General features: G+C 38.5%; 1 protein-coding gene across 1 annotated transcript in view; it reads right to left on the reverse strand.

Moving 5' to 3' along the window:
* Nucleotides 1–851: 851 nt before the first annotated feature.
* Nucleotides 852–11,426, reverse strand: part of LOC102875301 (putative zinc finger protein 724-like) — a 20,688-nt gene continuing 10,113 nt past the window's right edge. The window contains exons 4-5 of the mRNA XM_006879645.1: nt 1,712–2,079; nt 852–1,468 (exon numbers count right to left, since the gene is read on the reverse strand). Coding sequence (XP_006879707.1) covers nt 852–1,468; nt 1,712–2,079 — 985 coding nt within the window. The remainder of the gene's footprint in view (nt 1,469–1,711; nt 2,080–11,426) is intronic.

Consider the following 11,426-nt stretch of genomic DNA (forward strand, 5'->3'; position numbering starts at 1 on the left):
CTAGGGTAATGGAGGTAGGTGTGCTAGAGACAGTAAGGTTGATACAGGATACAGCAGGGTTTAGGGCTCCTGTACATAGGGTCTCTATGAGTTGCAAGCAACTTGACAGCACCTAACAACAAATGGCTAGTAAGTTATGCTAAATTACATCACTGACTTGCAGTTCATTTGTTTAAGCTAGACTGGGTTATAAGCATGCATTATCTTACAAAATATACAAAAGACAGAGTAAAAATCACAATAAAATAAATATAGTGAAAGCTGAACCATGATGGGCTATTTTGCTTTCCAGGTTACATGCATTTCCCACCTCAGCTGGATGCTTATTACTTTTCTCTTGCCTCTCAAAAGAAGCCTACTTCAGAGACATCCAGTGAGCTTCCGTCTCTAACAAGTCTTAGACTTTCACTGTTGCATTGCATCAGAAAGCTGAATTTTTAACAATTTACAGGACACTATTCTATGTAGGACAGAAGAAATACACCTAAAACCACAAAGACAATATGGAAAACTTGTTTGGATCATAGCTTCAAAAATACACCAACAACTATAATGGATACTTTATGGAAAATGGAGACATTGTCATCTTTTTGTACAAGGCAGTAAATCTGTTTTTATTATTGTTCTTGTGGTAGGATATTTCCCTCAGGATATATGCTGGCTTGATAAGTGAATTGGATATCTTTCATTAACACATCACATATATTCAAAATAAATTAATATATCCATGGAAAGGATCTTGTGTATTCAGTAAAGGGTGAGGAACACCTCAACGCTTTATCACATTACTTATATTCATAAAGCTCCTTTCACTATGATGTTGTTTATGCTCATTAGGCACTAGAGTTCAACTAAAGGCTTTTCCATAATCCTTCCTTAAGGACCTCAACATTATGAGTTCTCATATGTCTAGTGAGGTGTGATGACCGATTAAAAGCTTTCTCACATCTCTTACATTCATAAGGTCTCTCTCCACTGTGAATCCTCATATGTATAGTAAGGTTTGATGACTTATGAAAAGCTTTTCCACATTCGTTACAGTCATACAGCCTCTCTCCACTGTGAGTTCTCATGTGTTTAGTGAGGTTGGAAGACTGCCGAAAGGCTTTTCCACATTCCTTACACACATAAGGCCTCTCTCCACTGTGAATACTTATATGTGCAGTGAGGCTTGAAGACTGACTAAAGGCTTTTCCACATTCCTTACACACATAAGGCCTCTCTCCTGTGTGGATTCTTAGATGTGTAATGAGGCTTGAGAACCGACGAAAGGCTTTCCCACATTCCTTACACTCATAAGGCCTCTCTCCAGTGTGAATTCTTATATGTGTAGTCAGGTTTGAGAAGCGACGAAAAGCTTTCCCACATTCCTTACACTGATAAGGACTCTCTCCACTGTGAATTCTTATATGTGTATTGAGGCTTGAAAACTGATGAAAAGCTTTCCCACATTCTCTACACTCATAAGTTCCCTCTCTACTGTGACTTCTAATATGTGAAGTAAGGTGTGGAGATTGACCAAAAATTTTTCCACATTCCTTACATTCATACGATCTCTCTCCATTATTATTGGGTGTGTGCATAGTGAGGTTTGAGGACTCTTTCCAGCATAGCTTAAATTTATAAGACCTCCCTCCACTGTGAGTTTTTGTATGTACAGTGGTATGTGAGGACTGATTAAAAGCTTTCCCACATTGCTTACATACATTCAGTTTCTCGCCACTGTGAGTTCTTATATGTACAGTGAGATCTGAGACTCGATTAAAGGTTTTTCTACATTCCTTACATTCATAAGGTTTCTCTCCACTATGAGTTCTCATATGTCTAGTGAGGTTTGAGGAATGACGAAAAGGTTTGCCACATTCCTTACATTTATATGGCCTCTCTCCACTGTGAGTTCTCATATGTTTAGTGAGGTTTGATGACTGACTAAAGGCCTTCCCACATTCCTTACATTCATAAGGCCGTTCTCCACTGTGTGTTCTTATATGTGTACTGAGGCTTGACGATTGACTAAAGATTTTCCCACATTCTTTACATTCATAGGTTTTCTCTCCAGCAAAAGTTCTCCCAGGAGTGCTAAGGTAAGAAGGACAACTGCAGGTTTCACCACATTCTTTGCACTGATAAGTACTAAATCCAGAGTGAGATCTGATAAGGTCCTTAAGAGAGGAATAATCTAGCAAGGATTTTCCACATTCAAAACATTCCGAAGGATATAGTTCCACAGGAGTTGTTTTGAGCACAGAAAGATTTAGAATGTTGTTGAAGGTTTGTCCACACTGATTGTCTTCATTACTTTCACCCTGGGTTTCTACCATATGCATTCTCTTAAAAACAGGAAGCATGCTGTTGAATAGAAATTTGTTATCAATGCAACATTACCATTCACAGTAAACATGCATATGTGTCTGTATTATATTTCACAGTTAAAATCATTTGGGACACATGGTAACATTTCCATTGTGTACTGAAAACATGTGTCTTCATGGTAATTGATAAATAAAACATTTAAAATATTCAATACTGAGCTCAATTTATGAATTTACTGTATTGTGAAATTTCTGTAACTATAAAATATTAGGGACCTGCTATCTTATACATATATGTGTATATATGCACATATATACACACACACACACACACACACATATACATAGACATACATATATATATGTATATGACTTGAAAGGTTCAAAAATGTTTTTGCTCAATTAAAACCTAATGGTTGGTAGATAGAATCCAACCAGTAGTACTGTCATGAACTGGAAAAGACCCAACAGCAATGTATTTGAGATAAACATACAGTCATGCTACACATAATGCCCTTTCAGGCAATGTAGGGGTACATATACATTCATGGTTCCATAAAGTTATAATAGTTCAGATGAAAATACAATAAAATAATTTTTATATTGAAAGAATTTGTTCCTGAAAACAAATATATATATATTCGAATTTTGTAAATAAACTAGTAGAAAATTTTAAAAATAACTGACATAATAATACAGTAACAATAATCATAAAGTTTTAAAATGCAATCTCATTGCCATTTTGACTCCAAGTCACCCTCCATCAGGTTTCTGATGCTGTAAATCACAATGGGAGGAGATTGTTCATTTTTCTCCCAAGGAGTTGCTGATGGATAAGAATTGGAGACTCAGGCCCTTTGGGTTAGTGACACAATTTGCTATGGACTACGCCACCATAGCTCCCCAATAATGTTTTTCAATGTCATGCAAATTAATTCTCTTTATTATTATAAACCATTGCATGTAACATCTTTAATTCTAGAGACTCTATAACCATTTCTTCATAGCTAAAGTTGTGCATAAGTCTGTCTGTGTAACATGGAAACAATCTCTATGTAATATGGTGCTTGTACAATATGCAAATCACAACACCCCATGTCCCAGAAAGTTCCTTGGATGTTAAGTAATACATTTAATAGCTCTGGTGGTAACCCAGCTGCTATCCAAAAATACCAATAAATTTAATTCACCTGTGACTCTAACAGAAGTAACTGATAGTTTGCATCCAGAAAATCAGCAGTCTTGGAAACCCTATGGGAAAGGTCTACTTCATTCCACCCCGTCACTGAGTCATAACGTAATTTACGATAATGAGTATGTGTGCTTGTGTGTGTGTGTGTCAGTCTTGTTGTTAAATGACTGGAAAATCAATTCCAACTCACTGAGAACTGTTCCATAGGGTTTCTTGGTTATAATTACAACAGATATAGATTACAAAGTATTTTCTTGCTGAGTCACTGGGTGTGTTCAAATTGCAGTCTTCTGGTTAGCAGCTGCATGCTTAACAATTTTTGCAACCTGGGTTCTTTGTATCACACCATACTTTCTTAAGATTCCTGAAGCATACTTTGTCTTGAGTGAATGACACTCACCTTATATGTGTTTTCTGGTCGTCATCCTGATTTTCAATGTGATGAAGCTCAAAGATTTCTCCTACTGTGGAGGACCAGTTGACATTTTTCATTAATTGTACTATTAGATTTTCAGTGCATAGCTCTTCTTCATCATAATGGTTTCCAGAAGCTGATCACATAATGATTTAAGTTAAGATTCACCATAGAAACATAAAGAAAATAATTACTCAGAAGACAAAGGTAGTTATGAGAAAGTGTTTTGCAAATGTTTCAATACAATTTACAAAGACACAAAGAGAGTGAAATTAGAAGACGAAATTAGAAAGGTGTAGGTTTCAATAGAGCATGGGGTATTAACAAAGGGAAAAGAGCATAGTCTGCCACATGAACAGATGTATTAGGACTGATGAAAGTCATAGCAGTAAGCTATCTAAGAAGCATATACTCCAACCCCCCCCAAAAAAAGACATTTTTAAAACCAATTTATTAAAATGTCATTCCCTTTCTGCAGGCCTGGTCCTTCAATGAATTCTTGCCACCTGGTGCCCCCCAATATTCTGGTTCTCTGTGCAGGCTATCTGCACTCTCCTAGGACTTCTTCTTGCTTCTCTAGAACAAAGGAGTGTAGCAGACATGAGTTTCTTGGAGAAAGACATATCATGAGGAAAGGCAGGAGGAAGAGTAATTAATACTTTCTGACATTGAAAGGATCTTCAAGATGCTTAGAAATGGGAAGATTTGAATTCAATTTTAGCAAAATAATATTTAAAACACATTAAAATTCTTTACAAGGTCCCAGATTATGAATATTCTATCTGTGCACCAAAGAAACACTTGAAGTTAAATGCCCACAATTGCAACATTTAACGAGTTTTAAGGCTTTTAGACACAATTTAAGTGAGTGGTGCACAAGAGGAAACTAGGAGGTACATGTTCCTGAGAGTAACTGACCACAGTTGCCTTATTTAAGAATATTTTTACATACTTTGGCCCACATGCTGGAGTAACACTAAGGAGTATGGCATATTTTATCATTAAAAAGACATTTGAAAACTGATGCTGATCGTACCTACTAAAGCCAGGTTCCTGAGGGTGTCTATCATCACATCTCTGTAGAGTTTCCTCTCAGAAAGATCCAGCAACTCCCACTCTTCCTGGGTAAAGTCCACAGCCACATCCTCAACAGCCACTGAGTCCTAAAATATCCAACATACTGTGGTTCAGAAAGGAATATGCATTGCAATGTGTGTGAAATGAAGGGCTAGGATGACAGAAGTTAGGAAATAAAATTGCATGGGTTTTGATAGCATGTCTTATGTTTTACTAAGGTTTACAATAGGGTTTAGTCATCAGCTTCATCCTTTTAAAGTCTATATTCACAAGTTTGATGACTGCAACCTCATACTTGACACAATGAACTTAACCCTTATAATCTTACTGTGGCCAATCCCAGCCTTACTACCCATTACTGTTTAGAACACACAGTAAAAATTATAAAAAAATGCTCTTATTAATTTTTCATTTAAATAATATCTTCCTTTGTGAAAAGGGAGGGGGGAAGGAATGCCTCTTTGCCCAGGTCAGGGTGAAGGCACAATGAGGCGAATACTGCAGGATTACAAATATTCCAGCTTGTCCCTCACCAACCACAGCAGGATCCAGGCATACACAAAGCGGCAATCTAAAGCTTTGAAATATTCTTATGTTGTTTTTAAAATAAAATTTTAATTGTGATTTTAAAGAATGTTTACAGAGAAGTCAGATTTTCATTTCTTTATTGCATATTTTACCCTCTCCTTCCCCTCCCCCTCCCCCAGTTCACTTTATTTTTAATATTCAATCATTGATGCACAATAACCTACCTACATCCTCCCACAGCAGTCTTTGCAATGATGTACCTCTTATTCTGACCTGTTGTCATATGTATAATGCCTAATCATCTATTTCTTTTAGGCAGTTCTTTATTTTATCTGTTCTAATGCAATGGTGAAATATTATTTTCTTCAAGAACTCTAGGTGGCCAGCAGCTGACAGGACCATTTGTTGAAAACAGAATTTTATTCTGGGGAATTATTACTTTTTTTTCATGGCTGTCAGCTACTCTTCAATAACTACACACTTGTGCTGTCATGAACTTTTTCCTTTGATGGAGATGGTCCGCATGTATGAAACTAAGGTGAGAAACTGGAAAGAAGAAGATCTTGATTATCATAGATAGCAGTTTCCAAGCTTTGAAGCCAAAATTATTACTAATGATCCCCTCAACACACACCCACAGAAGCATGTGCTAATGCTATGATAAAAACTCCGTCCTTGAAGACCAGAATAGCATGTCCCTGTGCTTTCTGACTCTAAATAAAAGGTTAAGATTATATTTTTCTATTGCTGTTGTTATGTGCCATTTAGTTGACTATAGCTCATAGCAACCCTATGAACAACAGATTGTACCCTTGTCCTATCCTATGCCATCCTCAAACCTGTTCAAGTCCTTTGTTGCAGTTACTCACCTTCTCTTTTATTGACCTTTCACTTTTCTAAACATGTTTTTATTCAAGGATTGGCACTTCCTGGCAATATTCCCAAAGAATGTAAGATGAGGTTTCATTATGCTTATCTCCAAGTATGTTATCTGCTAACCTATAAAGTAGGTTGTTGATGAATCTTCCTCCAATCCTGATGTCACATTCTTCCCTATAAAACTCAGCCTCCTGAATGATCTGTTCTCCATATGGATTGAAAAGGTATGGAGTCAGGACACATCCCTGATGCACTCCTTTCCTGATTTTGAACCGTGCAGTATTTCCCTGCTCTGTTCTGAGGACTGCTTCCAAGTATAGGCTTCACATAAGCAAAATAAAGTGTTCTGGGATTCCTATTCTCAAAGTTAACTACAATTTGTTGTGATTCATACAGTCAAATGCCTTTGCGTAGTCAATGAAACACAGATAGATATCCCTCTGGTACTCTTTGCTTTCTGTCAAGAGCCATCTGACATTGGAACCATCTGACATTAGAACACATCTTGTTCTAAACCCACTTTGTATTTGTGGTAGTTCTCTGTCAATGTACTGTTGAATCATTTCTGGATAATCTTCAGAATTTTGCTTGCATGTGATATGAGTGATATCGTACAATAATTTCCACACTGCTTGCTCAAACAGAGGAGGCCTTGAAGTGCTTGCCGCAGGTCAAGAGCTGTAGTCTTCAGTATGGATGGAATCTCAACATTAAGAAGACAAAGATTCTCAACACTGGGCCAATGGCAACACTATGATAAATGGAGAAGATATTGTGGTTGTTAACAGTTACAGCTTGCTTGGCTTCACAATCAACACTCTTGGCATCAGCAGTCAGGAAATCAAAAGACGAACTGCGTTGGGTAAATCTGCTGTCTGAGACCTTTTTAGAGTACTGAAGCAATGATGTCAGTATAGAGATTAAGGTGTGCTTAATCCAGGCCATGGTCTTTGCAATTATTTGCTTTGCATCAGATTGCTGGATGATGGCTAAGGATGACCGAAGAATTGATGCCTTTGAGCTGTGGCTGGAAAAGAGTCTTGATCATACCATGGACCACCAACAAAACAAGTAAGTCTATTGTGGAGAGGGTGAAACCAAATGTCTCCTTGGAGGGTAGGATTTTGAAGCTCCGTCTCACATACTTTGGGCATGTGGCCAGGAGGGACCTATTCTTAGAGAAGGACATCATGCTCAGAAGGGTAGAGGCACAGCACAGGTGAGGAAGACTCAGGATAAGATGGACTGATAACAGTAACTAGGACAATGGGGGTAGGTGTGTGGGAAGTCAGTGAGACTGACTCAGGACAGGGCACGCTTTAGAGCTGTTGTACATAGGGTCGCTATGAGTCGCAGGTGACTTAAGAGCACATAACAACAACTACCACCACTACCTCCAAGGAGCACCCTGATTGCACTTCCTCCAATACTGGGACCATGGGGGTTGGTGTTCTGGAATTAGTGAGACTGGCTCAGGACAGGGAAGGGTTCAGAGCTGCTATACACAGGGTCGCTATAGGCCGCAGTGAATCGATGGCACGTAACAACAACAACCTATTATATTGGTTGTTTTTTTAAGCCTCTTGTTTAGAATCAACAAGACTTCATGGAGGGCTTTTGTATTTAAAGGTAGGTTTTCCTTTTAGTTTGAAGGGATATTTTTCTAAGTGGTACAGCATTCTTCTGTCAATTTTCTGTACTGAAGCAACGTAGAGTTGCTGCGATGCTGAACCTCGTTCCACTGAGGTGTTAAATGCCATAACAGGGGAGCTCTGGTGGCCTAGTGGCAAGGAGCTGCAACTACAATCCCAGAGGCACACGGTTCGAATCCACCAGAAGCTCTGCTGGGGAAGGAGGGGCTGTCTCCTCCTGTACCAGTCAGATCTGATTTGATGGTACACTCACACAAAAATAATAAAAAAAAAATGCCATAACAGTTACCTATGGTTGGCAGTGTTTGGGAAAGCTCCCAGTTTAAGACTGGTTTGGAAGCAGGAGTGGCTTCTACTTCCTAAGCAACATGCCTCTGGAAACTATATGAACTGTGAGAAACAACAATAGTTATAGAAAGGCTTCAGATCTTTTGTTCATAGGGTGACTATGAGTCATGCTCAATTCAATGGCAATCAACAACTATGAAAGTGACACTTTACTCACCTTTTCATCTCCAGCACAGTAGATAACACGATCATCTGATTCAAAATGTTCAGTGCCAATCCATGTCATTTCTCCAATACCTAATATGTCCATATTTATATGTTCCATTTCGTTTTTTAACAATGTTGAGTTTTCCTACATTCATGCTTCTCATATTGCATGTTCCCATCATTAGTTTTTGCTTACAATTTTTCCTCTTTTGTGTTTCCAAATCTAAGGGCTCAGCCTCAGTTGCAATATCTGTTAGTCAACTCTAAGTGTGCCCTATTGTACATAGGGTATTTGAAGGTCCAATAGAGTGGATGGCCAATGCTTCTTCCTAGAATAGCTCTAGCTGCAGAATTAGATTGTCTCCTGCCAGTGGAGAAGAAAAAGATCTTCTCTACCCTGAGGAAGAAGAGTAAGCAAGAAAATGTAGGAAACCCGCTGAGACCAGACATTCTGGCTCCACCTTTATCTACAGATGCAATATCATGGCCAAAACAGAAACTGCTACACCATGTAATCTGAGCTAAGAGTCTTTGCTCAAGTTTGTTGGGCAACGAGGGGTGGGAAGCCAATACTGGCAGGACGGAGGACTTTGGGCCCCTAGCCTAAAGCTACCAAGGCTTAAGGCTACCTGTGAGCATATTTTGTAAACTAGACTGACTGTATTCTGCTACTAACCTAGATGATAGCCTTTTCATTTCCTCAATATGGTTCTGTATGGTCTGTGAGCTATATCATTGGATTTTGGACCCAGTAAAGCCATAAGATTAGTGCTGAGATGAGTAGAAAGAGGTGCAGAGTCTGACCTCCTGGAAATTGGTTCTGTGCTACTGATGATGCTGACAGGGACAGTTCCCCTTTGTGAAGGTCAGATATGACCTTCCCCATGCAGCCCTTGCTATGTTCACAACCTAAACTCTAATTCCAGGCAGCCTCTGGGCAGAACAGGTCTCTGCAACAACATCAATCCTTTGGTTTCCACACATAGTGAGGACATGTGAAGATGCACTGCACTTTTTTTTTATTTTAATGTTCAGTTTTTATTTTCTTTTTTTAAATTTATTATTAATTTCAGTGAAAATTTACAGAGATTTTGGATATCCATTCATTCATTGTTGCATTCTTCTCCCCTCCCAACCTGCCCCTCTAGTAAATTACCCTCTTGGAAAAGTAAAATAAAAATTCTTTCATTGTTTTACAATCCCTCCCCCTAGGTCCACTCCACTATATAGCCTTCGCTCTGGACTCCTGTCATGACAAAAATACCTAATAATTTTCCCTCTTAAACAGTTTTCTCCCTCATCTGTTTCAATGCAGTATACATTCTTGAATCCATCCTTCTCAGTCTCCTTCAAATCCCGAGGTCAATCCTGCTTTACAAGTGATACCATGCAGTATTTGTCCTTTTGTGACTGAGATACTTCACTCAGCATAATGGCCTCCATGGTCACCCATTTTGATTAATATTGTAGGAGTTGCTTGTTTTCCAATGCAGCATAGTATTCCATTGTGCGAATATACCACAGCTTCTCTAGCCATTCGTTTGTTGATGGGCACTTAGGTTGTTTCCAACTCCTTGCTATTGTGAACAGAGCTGTGATAAACATGGGTGTGCATATATCTGCTTGGATGTCAGTTATGGTCTCTTTGGGGTGTATTCCCAGTAGTGGAATTGCTGGGTCAAATGGTATCTCTATTTGTAACTTTGTGAGAAAGTGCCACACCACCTTCCACAGTGGTTGTACCTTTTACACTCCCACCAACAGTGAATAAGGCTTCCAGTTTCTCCACAACCTCACCAGCATTTGTTACTTGCTGTTCTGTTAAATTTTGCAATTCTGACCAGGGTGAGATGATATCTCATAGTTGTTTTAATTTGCATCTCTCTTAGAGCTAGGGATTTTGAACATTTCTTCATGTGTTTGTTAGCCATCTGAATGTCTTCTTCAGTGAAGTGTCTGTTCATATCCTGTGCCCATTTTTCTATTGGATTATTTACCTTTATCTTGTTGTGGTGCTCAAGTGTTTTAAAAATTCTGGATATAAGTCCCTTATCTGATATGTCATTACCAAATACTTTTTCCCAATCTGTGGCTTCCCTTTTTACCCTGTTGGAGAAGTTTTTGGATGTGCATAGGGATTTGATTCTTAGAAGATTCCATTCATCTATTTTATCTTCTCCTGGACTGTTTATGTTGTGGATTAGGACTTGTAGCGTTGTTCCAAGCTTTTTCTTTAATGAAGCTTACGGTCCTTGGTTTTAGTCCTAGGTCCATGATCCATCTTGAGTTGGTTTTTGTACATGGAGTGAGGTGTGGATCTTGCTTGAGTCTTTTACAGATACTTTTCCAATTTTGCCAACACCATTTGTTAAAAAGGCTGATGGGCTGATCTCCAGGTTCTCAATTCTATTCCATTGAACTATGTGTCTCATTGTACCAGTACCATGCCGTCTTAACCACCACTTTTGATACATTTTACCGCTCAGTCAAGCAGCTACAGAAAAGATAAGATTATGGTACAAAGAAGCTATTTGGCTCATCCATAACCCATTAAAGTATGACAGTAATACAGAAAACTTAAGAGACAATGCCATTCAAAAGTCTTCTACACTGCTTTACATGTGCCTGTTTATATATTTCAATTTTAGCTCTCAATGTCCCTTGCTTTCATTAATATAATATATTCAAGATAAAATGGTACATTTATAGAGCAACAATGACATCTGAATGGGTCTGCAAAATGCTTTAAGTATCTTGACTTGCATATTCCTCACACTTCTTATATGAGCAAGAGCCTATGGTGATGAAAGAAGAAGTTCAGGCTGCTTTGAAGGAAATGGCAAAAAATAAGGCTCCAGGAATAGGTGGTATACCAA

Source organism: Elephantulus edwardii, unplaced genomic scaffold (genome assembly GCF_000299155.1).
Source record: "Elephantulus edwardii isolate Elephantulus edwardi_28Jun2011 unplaced genomic scaffold, EleEdw1.0 scaffold00004, whole genome shotgun sequence".
Lineage (NCBI taxonomy): Eukaryota > Metazoa > Chordata > Mammalia > Macroscelidea > Macroscelididae > Elephantulus > Elephantulus edwardii.